Below are 20,938 nucleotides of genomic sequence, written 5' to 3' on the forward strand. Positions count from 1 at the left end.
CCACAAGCAATACTTGCAAACTAATTTTCTTACTTACGATCGTAGTTCCTACATGGGTCATTGTTCCACTTCCTCTATATATCACCCGACTTATGTCTCTTTCACTACTAACTACAGATATCTGTTACGGGACGTCTGATTTTCCTTCCATGGATAGAAATAAGTTTTTCTCTCTTTCGGTCCGAATTATGCACTTTAATACATGTAACGCACTTTCACTACATGATCGGTTCTCACGACATAAGTTGATGTTAGCTAACATGAATTACCTGAAGAAATAGACTGCGTTCAGGGCAAGTTTAAGCTACTTGTGGTAGGCGCGTGGCTCTGCGGAACTCAAGAGTTTTGCAGTGCAAATAAGCCTCGCTCTGAAACAATGTTCATCTTCAAAAACATGGAAGCTAGCGAGACAAAAGGTCACCCATAGTGCCACACACACAAAGCAAATATATGACTTAAAATACATATAATAATAGTTCTTTCGCTTCCAATTAATTATTTTGCGACTAACGTTACGTTTCACGCTACAGTATTCAGCTTCAGCGTAGGCTTGTATTTAAGCAGAGATCATAAAGGTACCGGATATCTTGGGGAATGGCGTTCCACGCTTCCTCTACGTAGTCCCGTAGTTGATCAAGGTTTGTCGCTGGAAGTTCAGAGCAGCCCGGATATCGTCCCCTCTAGTCCCATATGTATCCAATGGGGAGAATACGGGAGATGGCGCACGACGTGAAGAGCGCTCAAGTAATGTGAGGATAAGCATAGCCTTGCCGGAAAAGCACATTTTGTAATGGCGCAGAATCAGTAACAGAACGAGCTAGATGTACGCTGCATTGGTCAAAGTTCCCTGTACCAACAGAGACAAACGGCCATTGTAGGCTATAGCTCCTTACACCTGCTTTTCGTCCTGTGTGTGGCTATCAGGTACACCGTGGAAGGTGATGCTAATCAGGTAGACTCCACACTAACGCCGAGGTAGAACCGCTGTCATCACTAAACAATGCTACATCGTTCCTCCAACGGCTTCTTTCGGATCAATGAAGGAAATCGGAAGGAAGGATGGGATCGGAAGGACGCTGCACGGTGACGAGGCGTGAAGGAAAATTTATCGTCACTCGCCGTCATAGTCCTGCGTCCAGTAAACCATTGCACATCCCAGGTGTGACACTGGTCCTAAACTGTAATGAAGTTGCCGTGCACTCCACAATATAGGAGGCTCCTGGTGTACAGCCGTATGTACTACAATTTGGAACCAGGTTGACGTGCGACTGCACCTTCCTCAGACCAACGGCATCAACATTCAACTCTAAGCTGTAGAGCGATTCTGCAGAATGACTACTTTGGCTTCCTCAGACCCACAATACGCCCTTGTTCAAACTTTGTTAACTCCATGCCCTGAACTTCCCTACTGTTCTGGCGTATCTTCACAACCTAATTTGCAATTTGATGCATATGATACTGCTGAAAATACTCAATTACTCCTTCAGCACGTCACAAACTAGTGTTACATGCTACGTGCTGAAAGTTTTCACAGTAAGCAAATACTCTCTGAACCAAGCATTGTTGATCACATCGCACATAATCCCTCTACGAGTAACAAATGCGAATATAGTGCTTCTACGTCATTTAGCTCCGGATGTTCATTTTCTACCACTCTACATTGGGAAATGAAATAAAAAAATATCCACTGTTTTACACTATATTTTTGTTTTAATATTTTACAAATACATTTTTTATTACATTTAACGAATTACAGAATACATAAACTTTCAACAGAATAACCCGCAATTTATGCAATTCATCATAGCCATCAGAATTTTAAATATAAAATATATTTGTAATTATTAACTGATTTTAGTTATAGGCATGCTTCACAACCATCCAACGCGGCCAAAATTACTACATACTGTAGTAATCCATACTCCGCTGTACTTCATTCCAGCGTAAACTAAGACACAAATATTTATTTGATAACGGTATTAATATACTTTTCCTACGAAATACACAAATTAGAATTATACTTACTATTCCAAGCTCTAACAATACTAAGTTTCGGACTTTTTAAGACCCTTTTACGGGTATATTAAGGAAGAAACTACAGTAAATGTATGTGTGTGTGTGTGAGAGAGAGAGAGAGAAACTTGAAGTAATATGACATTCGATGAGCTATACACATTAAAATAATAAAATTCGTCCAATTGTTTTGGATAATGTCAGAACTCGTATTTAGTCACTAGATGTTAGTTTAAAATTAGCATTGCCAGCTCGCTGTTTCAACTGATTCTTAAATCTCGAAAATAACGTTTATGATTTTTTTTTCACACCAAATTAATTGGTTGGAATCCAGCTTTAATTGCGGATTTTTGTTTTTATATAGCATGATCAATCATACTTTTTTCCCTATATGTTGTTAGATTTGTGTAATATTTTAGTTCTGATCAAATCAGGTGTTTCTTACTTAATTCCTGAAAAAGTGCCGTTGTTGGATAATTTTTTAACATCTCGGACGTAGTTTTTCTTCCTGTTGAAATATTTATCTTCATACTACTTACATAAAAAATAATACAACACATGATACAGAGAAAAACGTATGGAAATCCTTCCATCTAAAAACTGAAAATCCAAAATTATTGGATTCCAGCCAGATAAAAAAGTAAAACGACAGAACGATTAAGTTATTTTTGAGACTTAGAACACACAATTGAGCTATCACAGTATCTCAGGCAATATGGCAACCCAGAGACTATACATAGGGTGATCGGAGATTACATCGACAAACATTGAGAAATAACTCGTCAAAAAAAAAAAAGAAAAAAAATCTACATGGCTCAATTAAAATAAACACTAACCTTGCATCCCGAGAGTGTTCTCGTATTTGTGATTTTGACCCTCTCTGGAGTCTTCTTAAGTTAGTTCTCTTTTGCTGCTATATGTTATCTTGAATGTTCATTCATGAGATGGGAGGGAGGGAGAAGAAAAACTCTTAGAACACCAAAACTGCAAATTTGAAGAACGTAACCAAATTTTTGTAGTTTGTATAATCTTACACATCTTTACGTTTGGGTTTCTGTTCTTGAAAATTGATTTTTAAGCGTGTAAATGATAAAAATAATTTATTTGCAAAAGTGTGACACTAAAATAGCAGTAAGAAACATTATGTAAAATGTTTGAACACCTATTTTCTTCCAACGCTACTTCGCAAAGTGACTCATATTTACATTAAAGTATTTTCACACTTATCCATAATCTGCTTGTTGAATTAACTATATTGAACTCTTCCTCTATGGAAATCTTTGTTACTCCTTTTGTTAAATTTTACGGATTAAAAAATGAATGCCCTTGACATTAAATTGTTTTGGAAAGGGAATTACATTTTTCATCTGTAAAATTTAGAAAAGCAGAAACAAAAATTCAGTAGTAGTAGTTATTTCAGCAAATATATTGTGGATAAATATAAAAATGTTTTTGTCAATATGACCTATTTTGAGCATTAATGTTGGAAGAAAATACGTGTTCGAACATTTGTACGTAGTTTTTTTTACTGTTACTTTAGTGATACACTTTTGTAAATAATTATTTTTACCATTTACATGCTTATAATTCAATTTTCAAGAACAGAAGCCCAAAGGTGACGATGTGTGAGGTTCTACAAACTACAAACGCTTGGTTGGGTTTCGTCAGATTCTTAGTTTTGGTGTTTCAAGAATGTCTCCCACCCACTCCGTGGACGAACACTCAAGAAACCGTATAGCAGCAAAATCATTTCTCCGAGTATATCGGTGCTGTTTCCGAACCAAGAAAATAAATAACACGACAAGAAAACATATCTATGTTTATGAAACAATTTCAAATTTACAGCACCATATACATAATACCACGAGAAAACATATCTATGTTTATGAAACAATTCCGAATGTACAGCATCATATAGTGAAAAAAGAGATGTACTATGCAAAATTGAACCGTGACAATACATTATAGGCAATAGTAAGATACTTAACATTATATCTTAAAAAATCAGCAATCTTTACTCTTGCTATACAGGAAGAAATGGACATATTTTTCATGTGTATGATATGGTCTTCTTTTCTATAACTTTATTTACGTATCTTAGTTCATTCCTTAACTACCCCTGGTATGCTAGACGCGAACGTAATATTATTACGATTATACCTCGGAGTGAAGTTATTTGAAACGAACGGTGTTTTAACATAGGTGCACATTTCGATTTGAAAACTTGTATTCATAGCTTAAGTATTACGTAGTTATTGCTTCCAAGTTTAACAAATTTGTATACTTGCGATGTTGAATGTTTCTGGAGATTATCTTAAAAGGAATAGTTTTGAGTTTAAGATCCCTTTCACCAGCGAGGCTATGAGGCAGGAACCTACATCTTAACGTGGGGTCCGAAACACACGAGCTGCCGTCGGGAATCGAAGCTCCAAAAGCTTGTATGCTATCCACATAGACACGAGGGAGCACTTCAAAGAAACTGTAATTTATAATATTAAGACTCATGTTGCAGTGTCAATATCATAGTCCAGGATCAATATTACGAACGCATGTTATTGGAATGTTAATGTATTAACAGCAAATGACCAATCATAGGTCACTGTGTGTGCGTGTGTTGAAGGTGTAGGCAGTGTGCATTTTGGTTATTAAAACAGATTTTTGGCAGAAAATGTTAACTAGATATATTGTTATCAGTAATTACCACTCTGGAATGGTAAGCATAATTCTCATTTAATTGGTTCTGGCCACCTATTCTTTCTGATCTTTCAGATATAAATAATATAGGAAGGTTTTTGACATGTAGATAGCAATAACAGATCTTTTAGCGTGGAACAGTAATATATCTAGACAGTGTACCTATTCATTTAGACCAGACAGCAGAGCACCTTAGAAATGTAATTTCTATCATAGATAACAAATACTGTTTTAATATTAGAATCTATTGATGATAAAAAAAAAAAAAAAAAAAAAAAAAAAAAAACAGCATTTACCAAAATAAATAGCATGCGTAAAGTACTCGTTATGAACTAGAACTGATTTCACTAGGTGTACTGTTATACCGTATAATATCTATTAACAATTCACGGAAAAGAATTTTAAAACTTCTATCAATTATATTTTTTACCAAGCTTAAAACAGTGAATTTAGGTTATATCTGTTATTGTCGCGTAGTTATTTATGCGTATCCCTAAATATGACACTTCTATTACTTTTTACGTACTGCTATCTACCGTTCCATAAAATATTAAGTAGAATGAATTTTATCAGTTTCATTAACAATATATTAAACATTATTTCGTATATACTACCTTTCACAACTAAAAATAAAATATTTTCTATTTAGCTTCCATTTAAATATATTGTTATACATTACTTAAATAAATTTTACACATATTTTAGGGATGTAAGTGGAAAACACTGAAAGGGTTTTAAAAAGTAAATTTTTTACACGAAATAACAAAACTCAATTAAAAGTAGGCAATATTCTCGTACTCTGCCTAAACTAAAAGCAATACCCTGTCATATTCAATGCTTCGTAATGCATTCGCTAGTAAGTAAAAGGATTTTCATAGATTCTTCAAGTTTTGCCACTTTCACCGTTTTCCAGTTACAATACATAATTGTGCAATACATATTTACTGAGTTTATCTTTGTGAGGCAAGTACCCTTCTGCTCCTCCACTATATACCAATATACAACAGATGAAAGACCTATGGAAATATTTGGGGAGAAAATTATGAGTGTTAATAATGCCTACAAAAATAAATCTCTATAGCATTTCAAGACTTACAGTGAGATAAAAATAGTTCTTTAATTGATCTACTGCGTGCCGTTCTATTAAGAATATTTCATGAAATCTTTTCCCCTTCGTTCACTGATATAAGTTACCCATATAGTGCTTTATAACGTCCCCATAATACCCTATGAATTAACTTTTGTTTCCATACTTTCCCTTCACCGTTACCAACAATAAATATTATTAGGAACAGAATTATCTTAAAATATCCCTGCATTTTAAATCAACTCACCCACCCAATTGCTATTACTCTCAAAGAGCACAGATTCACCTGTATTTCACACACATGTTTATAGGTCAATATTAAAACTACAATATGAAATTTTCGTATGGTCTGCTGGAGAATAAGCATGTATGAAAACAACTAAGTGCTTCAATCTCTACAGACCATTCATTCTCATAAAAATAAAAAAGGAAATAAATATGTGAAAAGAATAGTAGTACAATCTTTATAGTTGCTATATTCACAGCTTGTGATCTTATAGCTTCTCACTAATTGTAGTCATTTACAATATTTACAGCATGTGATCTTGTAGCTTCTCACTAACTGTAGTTATTTACTATATTCACAGCATGTGATCTTATAGCTTCTCACTAATTATAGTAAACCATTCACATTATACATACGAGTACATACATTCTCTGTGATATAAATACAATATATGCACATGCAAAGAAATATTTTTTTATAGTTATTTACAATTCACAGGTTGAAATAACCTTTTTATTTAAAAAAAAATGAATTAAACAGCTTTCCTGCAACTATGATATAAATGTGAATATTCAAATAATTTATCGCTCAGTGTGAGCTTAGCGGAATATACAGAACCACTTTGTCTTGATCCTTAAAAACAAGGTAATATTTTAAAAATAAGTATAGCATGCTGTTTTTTATTTTCTTCATTATTTTTATGGCTAGGTGAGTCAGTCTGCATTTTTCAAAGGACAATAGTACAAATTAGATTTCCATTACGACTATAAAATGTTAGATCAAATATTATTCTCGAATATTTGTGTTATAGCTCTTAGGATATGGAGTTTGTGTTTCCACCTGTTCGTCCATTACTTACGTAAGTATTGTAGATGAAATTCTTATATGATCTTGGAGCCTTAAAAAGTTCGGGGTATATGTAACGCAAAATTAAAAAACTGGAATGACAATTTTTCACGAGAAATCACTACTGTGCATATACAATGAAACCTCTGAATAACGAACACCCATGGAACAAAATCAGAAGTGACTGTTCGTGGTGAAAGGCTGCACAAATTTAGATCACTCCCAGCAAACGCGATAACTGTATGAAGTAAATATATTAGCTATAATGTATTCGAAATACGCTAATATCGAAATACTGCACTCAACATACGAATTACTGTAAAGAAACGAAGGTATCACTGAGGGGTATATTTATATGGGCTTCAAAATATACTGCATGTGCGGTAATTTTCTTAAATACATCTGATACTCTGTAAAAACTCCCTAACTCGTATACTGACTGCACTGAAAGTAAAAGTGAGCAATAAGAACAAGTAACATTATTATTATTATTATTATTATTATTATTATTATTATTATTATTATTATTATTATTATTATTATTATTATTAAATACTGAAAACTTATTGTGGACAGAGAGAAAAGAATTTCTAGTTCGGCCTGATATTGTTATACGAAGACAAGTCGGGAAATGATTTTTACTGCTGAATTGCATATATGGTCATCAAATTTTCTGTGCTAAATAGAATGAACTGAGAATAATTCCTGTCCATTATATCTCACTTAGCATAAGCTGGGATCAAACCAGGGACTCCACGCACCAGAGATGAGCACTGTACGTATTATGGAGGAGTCCATTACGGAAGAATTAACTATACGCATAATTTGTTTATAGTCTTGCATGCACAGAATCTTAAATCATGAAATATTTTATTACGTTAAGGATAAAAAGGACGGAAAAGAGAGAACGAAAAAATGCATTAATCCCACAAGATAAAAGTATACCAGCAGTCTCTGTAATTTCTACTGTTTTGCGATGTTCATTGCTGAAGACAACTCCCATTATACATTTAGCAAATGCAATAAAACAGCGAAACAATCAACCAAGTTCTGACAAAACAGTAAATGGTCCTCTAAAAATACGCAAGAATTTTATAATGTTCGTTTTTCACTGAAATAACTAACCTGCCCAATCTTGACCCGCAATAGATCGACAATGTTACAGTATTATATTTTAATTACCAAAATATTAGTACAAGGAAAGCAATATCAGGATGTATCCTTATTTAGGGAAGCAACTAATACAACCCACCGAAATGTTAGTACATATGTAAAGACGGAATAAAATATGTTATTGTGCTAGCGTATCGTTTCCTCAGAGTACTCACGATTGTAAGAATATTCTTCAGTGTAATGAGCGTACAATTTGACAATCAGTGAGACCCAGTGGCGTATTTACGATTTTGTTTCGGGGGAAGGGGAGGGGAACTTTGCTAACTTCAGTCCTGGAAATGTGAAAATTCTGTAAAATATTTCATTTACTTTAATATAGTAAACAACATTTAAGGGGGGGGGGGTTAAGCCCAGAAGCTCCCCTTAAATACGCCACTGGTGAGACCTAAGTTCGATTTCTTCATTTCTTGATTCCTTCCCCCCCATTCCCTCCACACAAACATACTTGCGTTAAAAGTTCCTGTTCTCGAAAATTAAGAGGATTTAAAACAATAATAATAATAATAATAAAACTATACTGCACGACAGATACTATGAAAAACGTTATGTAAACCTTATACGACAAAGTGTTCTATAAATTCCTCTAATGCGGGTTATTTTTGCCCACACCATGCAAAGTATTTCCAATAAAACAATTCTAAAACGATCATAAATATACTTCCTAAGTTTTACGGTAAAACGTGAGTATTTTGAAATCGTTAAAAAACTCATATTTGAAATAATAATAATAATAATAATAATAATAATAATAATAATAATAATAATAATAATAATAATAATAATAATAATAATAATAATAATAATAAAGAAATATATAGTTACATAATTAGCAATAAGAAATATTCATAGCACATATTTCTGTCATATTTCTACTTTCCACTTACAACAGTAAATAACTTAAAAAGATATTTCATAAACTAATTTTAATTGAGCTTTTATTAATGTCATGTAACCCACTCTTGTATCACACTAAGGTATGAAATATTCTCTATTTTTCTTACAAGTAACACCAAGGAAAAAAAAACCTACGTTTATGAAACAAATCTAAATATAAAGCACCATACTGAAAAGGCACACACTGTGCATAGTTCAAGGTAATAGTAAGATACGGAAGAGCACTGCATCTTAAAAATCAACAGTCTTTATATCTTTTGTACAGCTTATATAAATAAATACTTATCACATTAAACAAGGTAGGCCTGAAAAATACTTTTAAGAGTATTACTTTACCTAGTGGTAGTGTGAAGTTGTACACAAGAAGTCTATTGCATTGTCAATATAAAGCTCTGAATAACCAGCTCAGGGCTCTTAACCACCCATGGTAAACTCAAAATTAATTAGTGATGAGATTTTACGCTTGCTACAGGATGTGAAAAAATATATCTATCTAACGAACACGAATGAAATTGAATCTAATGCGATAAATTACGTCACTGGATATTTGAACTGAGGAAAAGAAGATACATCTCTAAATGCATGAAAAAGGAAATTGACATACTAATTATACATGATAGTGAATTCTTTTAATTTCTATATTTTCTTTCAGTCCCAAAAATTGATTTAATCTATCCTGAAATCATTTTTCTCCACACTGTCCATTGTTGAGTTGAGTTTATTTTGAGTTTAACGTCCCTTTCAGCAACGAGGCAATACGAGACGGGACCTACTGATCAACGTGGAATCCGAACCAAATGAGCTCCCGTCGGAAATCGAACCTGGGTCTCCCACGCCAAATGCGCGCACTAACCGCTTAACCACGAAGGAGCTCATTGTACATTGTGTTGTAATAATGTCCATTATAGAATTAACATTCTTAATATGACTATTTTCGGATTACTAATGACTATTGATTCATTAATTTACGAATGGAAGACCACCGGATTAATCTTCACAAAGAGCATACAGCAAACAAATAAGCTTTTGCACTGCTTAGTTCCGCATGAAAAATCCATGCAAATATCTAAAAGAAAACGAGCTCCTTCGTAGCTAAGCCGTTAGCGTACGCGCGGTAGATATATGATGATTGTAAACTATTACGAATTTCACGAACGCTTCGCTAAATTCACGTCATCTTCAAAACTAGTAAGTTTGTTTAGAAACTGCTTATTTTATATGAAACAAAAAATAGTTTCATTCTTAATATAACATTTGTAATGCTGAATTTCAAGTATTAGTAACATAATCAACAGTAAAGGGCCATATTTGAATATGAACAATCATATTATAATTATGTAAGAAAATGAAAGCCGATAGAGCTCAATTTCACATGCAACGAGGAATCAAGAGCCCTGAACAGTCATTGAATTAGAAGCCATTAATAATTAACTACATTTTGAAATTATTATATAATCAAACTTGCTACATATCTACAGCACTATAAGATGGTGCTAATATATGTCATCAACTGATACACGTGTCTCTTGGTCTTCAGTACACATCTTGTAGGCCTCTCTATATTTCAGAAAAGCAAGTCACCTGAGAATAAATTACGTAACTGACTACGTTCAATACGATACATATAAATAACAAATAACAATATTTTAGTGTATATACAATATAAAGCAAAACATGGTTACAAAAAACAACAATTCTAAAACAATTACATATCTTACATTTTGATTTTACAAGGTTCTAAAACATGTACATAAACATCGATTTGTGCTGTCATTCTGAAAAATAAATAAATATAGAATAAAGGATTATTTAAAAAAGAGTAAACGAAATTAATATAAATAGAGTATGAAGTGTTTATGTATGAAAGTAAGGATACTAATTAGCTCAAGAGAGCTGCAAATAAATGCTTTGGTAACGATTACATTGCTGGCATCGCATCACTCATCCCACCATGTAATAAAACAGTGGATCATGTGTGAAATTTGACCAGGTCTCTCCAACATTGACAGATGTCCGGCATTTGGAATAACTTCCAAAATAGAACGAGGAATTGTCTGGAATAAATAAATAAATAAAAAGGTAACATACGAACAACTTTTGAACAGTGTTCTCTTGTAAAAATATGTTACTTAAACTGTATATAAAAGAAATTAAAGATAAAATTACTTTCATGTTAAGATTAGTCGCTGTCCAACACTGAGACATAAGTAGTGTCTCCACTATTTGCTATAGGTGATAAGCGTTAATCGTTTTTTTTATATATTTCCTCTCTCTCTCTCTCTCTCTATATATATATATATATATATATATATATATATATATATATATATATATATATATATATAATTTAATTGGGACACCTGGAGTTGGAACACGTTAGATGTTTGGCTGGCAACGGTCAGATGGCGACAGCAGCGCCGAGCTGCTGCTAGTGGAAATTCCGTATTACATGAGGAGCAGTAGAACAATAGTGTCAGTGAATTGAGAAGTGAGACGCAAAATGGGCGACCTCTCAATTTCCAGACGGTAAATTGTTGGCGTTCGATTTATATGGTGCAAGTGTCACGAAAGTGGCATGTGTTTTGGGTGTATTATGAGTTAAAGTGTCCAAGCTGATAACAGCCTACAAAACTCACGACAAAACCATATTTGCGAAAACAAACAGATGCCGGAAGAAACCCCTAAGTGACAGGTCTCACTGACTGTCAACCATCGTACGACTGCGGTGCAAATGACAGAGGAATTCATGCAGCATCTCCCACAGTCTGTGTCGACCTTCACATCCGTCGTGAGTTACATAATATGGGCAATACAGAGTTATGTCAACATAAGAAACCGCTGATAAGGTTTTACGGGCCGAATTTTGCCGTTGGCAGCACTAAATATCTCTGTATTCATGAAAGATTATAATAATACAAATACTAATGTGCACCCGTATTATTAATTGGTACCTGTAACATAATCGTATTGTTATGTCCGAAGAAACTATATTGCGCGGATGCACGCATGAAACTAAACTGTACCCAATGTAGGTGTCCGATAGACAATATACTAAATACATGTGTGTATTGTCAAGTTATACCCTTGATTCAGTATTAAAATTATAGTGGGCACAACCATTGCACATTCTAAAATATGATTTTTGGATGCTGTATATGTAATTTCCTTTATGCTGATGTGGGCCGCTACTCCAGGAATTCCTCATTTCGAAATACCACATGTTGTAATGCATTTTTTTTTCACGCATTTGAACGGCCCTAGTACTCATATTATGTACCTCACATGTCTACATGACGTTTTTTTCTCATTTTGATGTGAGGAATTATTTGTTACAGTTTAACGGTATAGCTCATTAACACCTGTACATGACACAAATGAATCTGTATCAGACATCTATTATTAGTTTCTCAACATTGCAATAACAATACTTTCTACATAGCCTACAATACAAGTACGTACTCACTCTCTCTCTCTAAATATATATATATATAATGAGAGAGTGTCATGTAAACTTAATCGGTGGATAACATACTATGATAATAATAATACTAATAACAGAATACAAAACTTATATAGCCTCATTTATTATTTTATTCTGTTAATTTATAATTTATTCTTTACATCAGTCTGCCTTTCTGAATCATATCAAAATGATGCGCAGTTCAATTTTACAACAGTAGAAACTTAATAAAATAACATTATCAAAGTAAAATTATTGAAAAAATAATTCAAATAAAATTTCTAGTTTAACGTTTCACGATTACACTCACTCAGTTAAATGAGTCGATGAGTAATTAAGATGAATGATAATGAAAAAATAGTGGAATGAGAATGTGGGAGGAAACGGGACAACCCCAAGGAAAAACCGAGCATGTCCAACACAAATTCATTTGGTCTGAGATCGAACCAGATACCTCTAGTACCAGGCGTTGGCGCTCTACCACTGGGCCACCGTCGTCCTACTAAAATTACTGAAAAAGAAAAAAAATAAGGTAGTTTAAATATACACAGGAAACACACAAAAGAATGGCACAGGCTACATTATCAGAAGCGGAAATCGACCAAGTTTTTCAGTGTGCAACTAGAAATTCGCTTCTCATGATTACTGCTACACCAGTTTTCAAGATAATGCCACTACAGAATTTCTGTGTAGTCCGTTTTGAGATAACCAGATCTGCAAATGTAATGTAGTGTGAGCTTCGTGCATGATTTTAAAAAATCCACTGGATGTTTCTGTAAAGATAAGAATGTTGGTTAACCATGTGTGCCTGACAACAATACTGAAAGGATGAGTAAGGTTTTTCCGCAAAGTCTCCGCAAGTCGATGGCTAGAGCAAAATTGGAATTGGGTGTGCTAGAAATGACAGTATAGAAGGTAAGTGGCTTTGATTTATTTATTTTTGGACATTACCGGCATCTAGGACTTAAGCCTATCGCGTATGAGGTATGACGTCCCACGGCATACTCCCCAGGAAATGGAAAACGAAGAAAGCGACCACCCTGGAATTAGCTTGGTGTAATAAGGAAAACTCAGGAAAAACCTTACTCAGGATGGCCGGCCGGAAAATGCTGTTACATCTTTTCGACCAGCGTCCCCAACGTGGCTATTATTTAAACCATACAAGATGCGATAGGTGCAAGCCATTACACCAGCAAAGTGAAAAAAAAAGTGACGTTTTCAAGGAAAATGGTTAAAAACGGACAAAAATGGTTTCGTAGAAAGACACTATATTTCTGATGAAACAACTTTCCACATCAGTAGCATGGTCAAGTGACAACTTCCGTACCTTAGGAACTATGAACAGATACAGCACTAGCGTGACTCCTCGAAGGTCAACGTTTTCTACGCGAAAAAGTGCTTGACCAATTTTTCTTCACTGAAGCAGCTATGACGACTCATTTCCGAAAATTTTGGAAAACTTATCCCAACTGAGTGCCAATTATAAAAAATATTTCCTAACTGGATATAACTTCACCTGGTTTCATCTAGCAAACCCGCACGTCCTGCGCAAGCGCAGGACACTATTGTTGTCCGAATGATTGAATATGATACAAAATTAAAAATATTTATGTATGTTGAAAATTTGATCGAGATCGGTTGGGCTGTTCAAGAGTTAAGTTCTATTTATTTTTATATATTAATCGTCCCTTCCCCTCCCCCTCCCCTAGGTTCTACCGTCAGTGAAAATATATATATAAAAAAACATTCCAGGCTCGACCGTCACCTATGTTGAAAATTTGATCGAGATCGGTCACGTGGTTCAAGAGTTATCAAGTTTTATTTTTATACATCTCTCCCCTCCCATGCTACTACCCTAAGTTCTACCGTCAACAGGATATGGTAAAAACCACCCCAGGTCCGAACCTCATCTATGTTGATAATTTGATTAAGATCGGTTCGGTGGTTTAAGCGTGATGAAGTCACAAAAACAGTCACTTTTATTTTATTTTACATGTCCTCTTTTCCCTACCCCTACATTGTGCCGTCAAAGTAAAATGATGAAAACATCCCAGGTCCGAACTTAATCTATGTTGAAACTTTCATCGAGATCGGTCGGGTGGTTCATTTTTTCTATAATTCCCAATCCTCCCCTAAGTTCTACCGTCAAAGTGAATAGCTAAACACACTCCCAGGCCAGAACTGAATTTACGTCAAAAATTTGATCAAGATCGATCGGGTAGTTCAACAGATTAAGAGTTACAAACATAGTCACTTTCAATTTGGATCTGAAGTTTTTTGTTCACAGACACCGCTATTAATATATAAATGTAAGAGTGCTTCTCAGTCATGATCTTTCACAAATGCTGGACAACCTTGGCCACCTAGTTCGTCAGATGATCTCAACTATGTTTAATTTTTCTTGGGAGTTCGTTAAATATGGCGTTTACGTGCCGCTACTGCCACATTCATTCTTTGACTTCCTGATCAGATAACGCATGATCTACAAAACTTACAGCGGCCAAGCTACATAAAGTCAGGAATGAATTTCAATATCGTATGAATATGTGTCGCGTGACTCAGAAGCACACATTGAAAGATTCTGGTTAATTCGTAGGAAATTTGGATAGTTGCTACTGCTGACAATATATGTTATGACTTGTACAATGAGAAGTAATTTCTTTGTTACATTTTGACACCGATCTACTCTTTTCTGACCTATACATAGCTTCTACCCTATCATCAAGAACAACTATCACCGAATATTGAATGTTTACTCACCCTTTCCATTTCACATTCTTCAACTAATGTGACGAATGGATCCTGCATACCGTGGACTAGAAGAGTAGGTACCTGAATTCGTCGGTGGAACGCACTATCACCTTCAGGCCATTCCTGACCCTGCATCACATGACGCAAAACATAAGGAGGAATATCGAATGCTTGAGAAAATTTCAGTTGCTTGCCTCGTGGAGCATAGAACATTTCTCTGAAATGTGTAAATGTAAGAGCATTACGAATTTATATATATATATATATATATGTTTTAGAAAAAAAACTTCTGATTTTATGAATATTTTCTCATTGAATATAATCACCGCTCGCAATAGTGTGATATTTTACGATAACTTTATTCTTGATGATATTAGTTTCTACTTTTAAACCTTAACCTTTTACTTGATTTTTTTCCCCGAGATAAGAAGCATATAAGCTCTATAAATAAGTCTTTGGTTAACGAATTCTAACGTAACACCATTTAATCTTATATATTATAACATGAGAAAACTAAAACAATTTTGAATTATGTTTTCGTAAGAAAAACTATGTTACCTAAGAAGTATTTTGATTATTGAAAATCAAGATAAAATGCAATCAATGAATAATCTGAGTTTACCATCTCGACTGATATTTCTCATAAAATTGTCTGTTCAGTGACGTAACTAATGGGCCCCATTTAAGTTTTGACGATTAAGTTTATATTATTACGATATTAAAATCCACTTTCCAGGGTTCATATTAATTCAAACTCAATATTGTTCTGTAGTTTTTTAACATTTTCTGGTTAGTGCCTAAAAAGGAATTTAATATACGGGGAACACTGCATAGAGACTAAAATAATAAACAAAAAGGATTTGACAATCTTATATATGAAAATGTATATATATAAGTTATACAAATTCATATCGTTGATTTAGCATACTTCACAGTAACTGTAAGTAATACAGATTTTTTTGGTCCCCACACCAAAGATGGGTGCTCTACCATTAAATCAGAGTGGCATACACCCCAACAGTAGTATTTTATTTTCCTAGTCAATACCCCCCGAGTTTACAAAGCCTACATTTAATAAATAAAATAGTGGTTTCGGAAATTTGTGAGCAGTTGGTGGTTCATTTGAGATGCAAAATATACGGATTGTACGATTAAAAGTTCTGGAATAAATACGTTGAATAAAGCACAACGTAAGTTATACAAATGAAAGACGTTAAAGTGAAGATATTGACAAAAAAAAAAAAAAAAAAAAAAAAAAAAAAAAAAAAAAAAAAAGATTACACAATAGAAGCAGCTCCTTAATGTGAACTAGTGCTCGCTGTGACCACTTAATTCTAATTCTTAACCTTTCAAATCTTCATTATCCGTCAATATAACATACAGTAACTTTGGACTAACCCCCTTCATTTTGATAAAACAAACAAATGTAACTTGTGGGAAATCTATATTATTATCGATTTCTCTGTAAATAACAGAGGTCCAGGGTACTAACGTAGCTTATTTCTTTTCTTTATTTTTTTTCCTTAATCATATCGGCCAGGGGCGTTTCACAAAGGATAGTGGGTCTTGGAAGTAATATAGAACTTAATCCCCCCCCCCTCTCCTCTCTATTTTTTTAAATAATTTTTCCTTGTGCTTCTGCTTTATATTTTATGATGCGTAAAAACAGTCATAGAACTTGCTCTTTTCTAAAACGAGGCCCTGATAACGCTGTAGTATAAGTCAAAAAATCATGTAAAATCTTAGAATACGACGGTACTCCTGTATCACTTCCTACGTAGAAACAGCCACAGCAGGCATGTGCCACTTTCATGAAGTCTCCTAGTGGATTAATTATAACCTGCTCAACGCTGTCACGCAATTTCGTTCGAAGAAGGGTGCTCATTTTTCAGTCTCAGACATTTATTGTCGCACGAATGAAACGAATAATGAGGTTTATTGTTGCTCATTCTGCATGTATTTCTGATATGATGCCATTACAATCCATATCGTGGATAAATATAGTTATCTTGATCTATATTGGAAAGGCGACTTATTCACTTTCATGGAAGTGTGCCAACATTTTAGGGTGATGAGGAAATGGTCAAGTGTCCCTTGATACACAAGCTTTAAGAAATGCAGGTTGTCTCTACTCAGAAACATTCTTGCTATTTTTGCTCTAAATGAACTGAAGTCAATAGGGTTGGATGTTTGTTCATTTAGTGCATGTCTAAGTAATACTCTTACAGCGGATAGTACCTTCCAAAGTATTAACTACCTCTTTACAAAGAAGAAAAAATATGGAGTAGCAATAGTCGGACGTCTTAGCTTTACCATGGCTGCTAAGATATAAAATCATCTGATGACAAATAAATTTATTGAGTTTTACATCCTAATATCGCGCTCTGTGGGCTAAAGAATAGGTTGGGAATCACGTACTATAAGTGACGATAACAAAAGAAATGACAGAAAAAAGTATTTGTATCCGAGGCTGGAGGAGGGATTTGATTGTTTGGAGTTTAACGTCTCCTTTCAGCACCCAGATTACACGAAACTGGTCTACTGCTTGAAACAGAAACCGAACCATTACTGAGATTTGACAATGATCAGACAACCCCTCCCCCCTCAACTAATACTAATTTTATTACATTATTTATCGAGGCATGCAATCGAATCCTAAGTGTGTATAAAATATGACGAGAAGCAATGAGATGGGAGATAGAAATAATATGAAACGCAACATAACATAACAAGAAATACAGACTGGCTAGAGATTACTTAACAGAAACTCTTTATGAGTAAGTATTGAACTACATATAACATTACTCTCTATTTAAAAAAAAATAAATAAAATAAACACTACCTTTTAAATCCACACATGAGGAATGGCTTGATACAAGCCAACATGAACGTAGGCAACGAAAACACACCCACTTGAGGAGCAAGTGGAGTTGGACCTCCACTGCTTATTAACACCAACTGTGACACATGGTGTGGCCTCCGTCGAGCTAAAGCTGCCGCAAAACATGACCTGCAATAATTTAATAAGTACCTTAAATTGTTTTCTTTAAAGAAACTCAATCACTAACATCGATTGCACTATAATCAACTGAGACGTGATTTATCAGTATATTCTATGGAAAAAAGGACAATATTTGAATGCACATACACACTACCCAATACACGTTATTTTTGACTACTAATAATAGGGGATCTTTTAATTTAATGTTCTTACACACTGCTCAATTAATGAAAACTATACTCCTACTAATATTTATGTGCAACAAGAATGGGTGCAGAAATGTCTAAGTTCTTTGAATTTTTTATAAGTTATTATTGAGAATTTTCAGCTGTTGAACGCACACACTTTTAGCATATTTCATCTGTATCATACACATCAAAAACTTGAAAAATATATTCTTTCAAGTAACAAATTTCGATAGTGTGCCCTTACGAGTATTCAGCACTCCACATCTCACTATTTATATTATTTGAAATTATTTTACTAAATTATTCTGAAAAACACTCTGTAAAAAAAAAATAAATAAAAAAAAATAATAGCATCACTTCATACTTTTGCGAACTCTGAAGTGTTTTGGATTCAAAACTACATAAAATACCATAATAGTTGGTGTAATTCTAGTTCTTAGTATTTGGCAAAACTTTTATCTATATACACACGACGCCTTTATCTATGTAATGGTACTTTTTACTCAATGACAAGGGAATTACGATATTTTAAATGGTTTGCACGTGATACCTCTGATATACACTTCTGATGCACCTACGTTTATTATTATAAATGTATACATAGGATTAACAGTAATGTAATGAATGAGAAATTTTCAGAACTGCAATAAAAACAACATTCATAAGAAATGATGTGGAAATTAACACTTGTCCTTCTCAGTAAGCAATGTGGCCACCTTTAGCTTTCCACAGATCTTCCAATCGTCGAGGCATACTGTCAATAAGAGTTTCACAATATATAACATCAATTTCAAAAAAGCAAACACGAGCAATTACTGCCATGAGTTCCTCTTTGATTTGAAGCTTTGATTATCAAGTTTTCTCCATATAATACTCCATGCGGCTTCAATGGGATTTTGGTCGGGAAAGTTGGGAGGCCAACTCAGTCTCTGTATATTCACAAAAGAAAACAACAAATAACAAAAGAACACCACCAGGCAATATTCTGATAACAGAAAAACGCTTGCAAGCGATTGATTGTCGATTGATTTCCGTTGTGTGGTAAAGATAAGTAAAGTTAATGATCCAAAACCCTTGAGCTTTCGTAAAAATCTGAAGTGATGCTATTACTCTTTTACAGAGTGTACTAAGCATTGAACACTAACCATGTAAAAATTCAATGTTATTTATGGTCCATCTGATGAATGAATGGTTTTGTATAGTCGCTGTTGTGCTTGCGTCATGTTACTGAGGCGGAATAAGATTGCTTCAGAACGAGAATTCGATGTATGAACACACAACAGAAAGGACAAAACGAAAACTGACCCAGAAAGACTGTTGTGAACACAGATAAGAGTGAGTACATACGCATTAAACAGTGAAAAAGTCACAATAACGCAAAGATTTTCCAAGAGTACAAAAGAACAAAAGTCCAGGTCAAAATGCTATCGACATCCATGTAAGTAAAATAAATCTCATTGAAGGGCTCAGTGCAGAGGCTATTTCACGTATATGAGACCAAATCGTGCATACCACATAGTTACGAAAATAATTGATGCAGGTGAGGCAGTGCTCGATGTGTTCCCCTGCTTCCCAACGATGGCCCGGCAACTTAGTTTCCATTGCAGAAGGCTCTTGTTCTATTGCTTGCTCACAGCTTTCCAGAGTTCATTCATACTTGTCACACGTCTCTTATCTAAAACTCTTTTAAGCAGTCTAAATATAGATTAGACTTGCATCTGGAGACTTCAGAGGTATCTCGTTGAAAGGTGTGGCATGTATACCAGTATACTTCTTCATATCTTAGTAGAATGCGAGGGTCGATCTTGAGATAGTTACGAAGTTGGATTGTCTTGATAAATGCGGACCACGGTGATCTCATTTTCGTATATTTCTGGTAGCCTCTACTCGTAAATCGGCCTCAGGATCTCCTCCTAATAGTACTGTGAGTTGATTTTGCAGTTCTTCTTCACCCTGCGAATCTTCAGTTTGCCTCGGTGGCAGTAGCCGACAACCACCAAGAATTATTTCGGGAAAGCCTCTTTGAATGTTCGGATACACTTCGTGTCTTTGTCTTTGTACATGATGCCTCTTGGCTTATTACAGTCGGAAAGGTACATCCACACCTCATTCAATCATTTAATGTAGCGACGTACCTCCACCTCTGAATTGCCAGATGCCGCTCATAGACTTTCCGAGAGTTCACTTGCCTTCTCGTCGGTGGCCACAAGTCAGATGGTAACTGCTAGTTCTGAACATCTCAAAATTCAGTCGCTGCCGCAAGGTGAGGTTGACAGTTCCCAAAAACACATTTAGATGATTTGCCATCTGTTTCTGGGACTGGCGATTCTCCTGCATGTCATTCTGCGACGTTTTGCCTGAATGCTGTTGGTGGCTTATGTGCATGCTCGTGTTCTCGTCTCCTTTATTGGAAAACCAAATAGTGGGGCCAGAGAATCCTTATATTTATCGAACACATTCGTGATAAGAGTCAAGCTAACGTCACTAACCTTGCTCTAACATTGATTCCTAATCTCTGAAACAATAAATTCGTAAAGCGCTACAACATAACTACCGAAAGCAACGTGGTTTTGGGGTAATTTTCGGCCCAACGAGAAAACACACA

General features: G+C 34.6%; 1 protein-coding gene across 1 annotated transcript; it reads right to left on the reverse strand.

Annotated features, from left to right (window-relative positions):
• Positions 1 to 1,681: 1,681 nt before the first annotated feature.
• On the reverse strand, positions 1,682 to 20,718 carry LOC145679270 (protein ABHD8-like). Its single transcript, XM_081749858.1, has 4 exons — positions 20,523 to 20,718; positions 17,987 to 18,188; positions 15,154 to 15,361; positions 1,682 to 10,987 (listed from the first exon to the last, which is right to left on the reverse strand). The coding sequence occupies exons 1-4, from the start codon at positions 20,716 to 20,718 to the stop codon at positions 10,871 to 10,873; spliced, it is 723 nt and encodes a 240-aa protein (XP_081605984.1). The 3' UTR covers positions 1,682 to 10,870.
• Between the last annotated feature and the right edge of the window lie 220 nt (positions 20,719 to 20,938).

Source organism: Thermobia domestica, chromosome 2, assembly GCF_964235325.1.
Source record: "Thermobia domestica chromosome 2, izTheDome1.hap1.1, whole genome shotgun sequence".
Classification (NCBI taxonomy): domain Eukaryota; kingdom Metazoa; phylum Arthropoda; class Insecta; order Zygentoma; family Lepismatidae; genus Thermobia; species Thermobia domestica.

Coding starts and splice junctions, on each gene's coding strand:
- LOC145679270 (XM_081749858.1), bottom strand. CDS start 20,718: ATGCACATAAGCCACCAACAGCATTCAGGCAAAACGTCGCAGAATGAC. Junction 18,189..20,522: donor TTGTGGCCACCGACGAGAAG/GCAAGTGAACTC, acceptor GTTTCTTTAAAG/AAAACAATTTAAGGTACTTA. Junction 10,988..15,153: donor AAGAATGTGAAATGGAAAGG/GTGAGTAAACAT, acceptor TATTTATTCCAG/ACAATTCCTCGTTCTATTTT.